General features: G+C 41.4%; 1 protein-coding gene across 1 annotated transcript; it reads right to left on the bottom strand.

Annotated features, from left to right (window-relative positions):
- Positions 1–2,044: 2,044 nt before the first annotated feature.
- LOC106842267 (olfactory receptor 2A5) lies at positions 2,045–2,977 on the bottom strand. The gene has a single exon (XM_070508156.1). It carries the CDS (start codon positions 2,975–2,977, stop codon positions 2,045–2,047), a length of 933 nt encoding a protein of 310 aa, XP_070364257.1.
- Positions 2,978–3,507: the final 530 nt, after the last annotated feature.

Raw genomic sequence — 3,507 nt, 5'->3', positions numbered from 1 at the left:
GCCATCCCCTGATTTTTCTAAAGGGCCCTTGTAGAAAAATTCTCAATTCAAACCTATGGCTTATGTTTTATGTGAAAGAAATTATTCCATATTTGCCTCTTCCTCTTCCCTTCTAGAGTTTTAACCTTAATACAAGGTATATACATTTTAGACAATATGATAATTTTTCTAGGTATAGTTAGAATGCCATTTTTTAATGAAAATGTTGCCTGTTAATTTTCTTTCTACCTTTAAAATAGGGCACACAATAATTCCATAGAGCTTAATAGCTATTTTTAAAGCTAATGTTTATTTCTTTATTTGAATTGTTCTTTTTGTGGGGGGACAGGGGACCAGAGCAAGGCTTGTGGACTTCTGTGGGCAGAAAATGTCCCGAAACTGTGAAGGTAAGAAGACTAAGATAATGACCAGAGACAAAATGTTTTGCCCAAATGAACTAACAGATAGAATGGTCAGCAACTAGATTTTTTTTTGTTATTTTTTTGGTGAGGAGGATTGGCCCTGAGCTAACATCTGCTGCCAATCTTCCTCTTTTTGCTTGAGGAGGTTTGTCACTGAGCTAACATCTGTGCTAATCTTCCTCTATTCTCGTATGTGGGACGCCAGCACAGCATAGCCTGGTAAGTGGTGCATAGGTCCACGCCTGGGATCTGAACCTGTGAACCTCAGGTTGCCAAAGCAGAGCATAGGAACTTAACCACTAGGCAACTGGACCAGTCCAAGCAACTAGATTTTTTGAGAACTAAGAGGAAAATAGTGCGTTAGGAGAGAAGTGAAAGAGAAAACTTTCTCCTTTGCCTTAACTTCATGGAAGAAGAAAGATATGGAGTCATAATGGTATGTGAGAGAATTAGGGTGAAAAAATAGAAAGATCTATAGAAAGTGGATAGTAATATACTATCATCATATATCATACACTTGAATGACATGTGACTCTACAAGAGTAGAGAGGAAGAGAAGAGAATTCAAAAGATACTATAGTCTCTGTGTTAAAGAAATCACCGTTTTCATACTGTGCTGGCCACTTAGGTCCTGATTGTGTTGAAAGAAAATAAATCACTCTTCCATACCATTCTGACCACTTGGGTCGAAAGTAAGTGACTTATATCACCTGGACCAGATGCTCTTTGGAATTTTGTTGAGGTTCCCACAAGTCCTTATCAGACCTGATTGTGCTATTGGTTCTAAGTGTTGATCTACAACGTTATGTGATGCTATTAGCTTCTCTTGATGCTTTCTTCCTTTTACAATATTTTCTTACTCCTATAATATTTTATGCAGTCATCATAATGGTCAGTTTTCACCTACACTAAGCTTTGTAAACTGAACTCTGGAAAATGTAACTCTCCTATAACTGACTATCATATTTATTCGAAACACAAACTCATTTCAATTAAATGGTGCAGAATTAAATGAAACAAAGAGCTTGATATTTCTCTGCCTCTCATATAAAAATAATCCATGAAATTAAACTTTGCTTTTTATAGAAATAGATTCAGATTCAGATGATATTTCAGAACTGATGGCATCATCCTTAGATTTTAAGTTCCAGACCAGGGTGTTGGCTCTACCCAGAGTCCTTACTGCATTTCCTAGCAGGGGACTGCTTAACCAAGGTCAGAATTTATTCTGTCTTGTTAGAGGTGCACTCTTGTAGCAGCATATATTACGGAATTACTAGCGTGCGCTTACAGCAGTAAGGGAGATGGAAATCATAGAGGAATTTAAGAGGAGATTTGAAAGAACAAAGCCTCAAAACAAACTGGATCTTGGTTAGTGCTGGGAACTGTCCATGGGAGTTCAAGGTTCACCTCCTGCACTAAATCACTTCATGACTGTTCTTCTCTAGTGGCCTGTGCTCTCCATGACTTTCTGCTTATGCTTTCCAGTCTGGCCAGTACCCCCTGTTAGGGACAGAGTCTGATCAATAGAGACTCTTAATATCGGAGATCTAAGACATGATATTTTAAGGTATTTGCATTACCATTCCCTCAAATCTCGTAGGGAACAAATCTTCCACCTTTGAGGCTCTCCCTGGTATCCCTCACATTGATCTCTCCTTCCACAGCACTCTCCTCAGGGCCCCCTTGACCTCTGCGTTCCTCAGGCTGTAGATCAGCGGGTTCAGCATAGGGTTGAAAAGACTGTAAAACAGGGAAAGGATCTTCTGCTGCTTCTCAGGATGGCGGGATTTGGGGGCCATGTACATGACGATGGCGCTGCCAAAGAAGAGCCCGACCACGCAGAGGTGGGAGGAGCAGGTGGAGAAGGCCTTTCTGCGGCCCTCCCCTGACTGGATCCTGAGGATGGCAAACAGGATGCGTGTGTAGGAGACCAGCACCAAGCAGAGGGGCCCAACTAAGATAAACACAGAAGCAGCAAAGATGACAACTTGGTTGAGCCTGGCGTCAGCACAGGCCAGCTTGAGGACAGACAGGATTTCACAGAAGAAGTGGTTGATTTCATGAGGCCCACAGAAGGGCAGTCTCAGAAGGAGAACAACATGGACCATGGCCAGGAGGGAGCCACATGCCCAGGAAGTGACGGCCTGAACAATGCACACTCTCCAGCTCATGATGACAGAGTAACGTAGCGGGTGGCAGATCGCCACGTACCGATCATAGGACATTATTACCAAGATGAGACACTCAGTGTGAGCAAAAGCCATATATAAAAAGGTCTGCATTATGCATGGGATGAAAGAGATAGTTTTTTTCTTGTTCAGAAGGTTTGCCAACATCTTCGGGACATTGTTTGAAGCATATGAAACATCAACAATGGCCAAGTGTGAGAGGAAGAAGTACATGGGTGTGTGCAGTCGAGAGTCCAGCCAGATGAGGCCCAGGATGACCCCGTTCCCCAGCAAAGTGAAGGTGTAGAACAGGGAGAAGAGCTCAAAGAGGAACATCTGTATCTTTGGGTTGAGTGAGAATCCCAGGAGAATGAATTCGGTGACCCATGTCTGATTTTCTGACATGCCCTGGCTGCAGTGCCTGTGTTGGTCTCTGCTGCTGCAGTGCGCTGTCTGCTGAGGAGCAAATGCAGATCTGGATTAGGAATTTAACAGAAAGAGGAGGTTTAAGGTATATACAATGTGTTGGCACAGCCAGGAACCCTTTCAGAGTCATTATGTCAAATCCTTTAATCCATAGTAAAGCAGAAAGAAAATCTGTTCAGGTAACTAGTGTAAGTGAACACGGGGTGTCAGGTACCATTTTCATGTGTACAGAATTTTATTTAACTTTGATTGCAAGATCCATATTTTTACTATCATGATGGCAGCCACAGAATAAATTGTTTTCCAGAATCACTAATCATTTTATTTTTGAAAAAGACTCATAGCCATATTCTCATGTAGTCTTATTTCTAGTGTATTTAGTTTTCAAACTTTGTTGTCACTTTCCCTTTATCATTTAATTGGCTCTTGTTTTATAACTTGTGCAGAGTACATTGCACATAGCGAGTGCTCACTAATAATTGTAGAATAAATATAGGAATGAGTGAACT

Source organism: Equus asinus, chromosome 1 (assembly GCF_041296235.1).
Source record: "Equus asinus isolate D_3611 breed Donkey chromosome 1, EquAss-T2T_v2, whole genome shotgun sequence".
Classification (NCBI taxonomy): Eukaryota; Metazoa; Chordata; class Mammalia; order Perissodactyla; family Equidae; genus Equus; species Equus asinus.
This window is presented reverse-complemented; position numbering and strand designations above follow the sequence as displayed.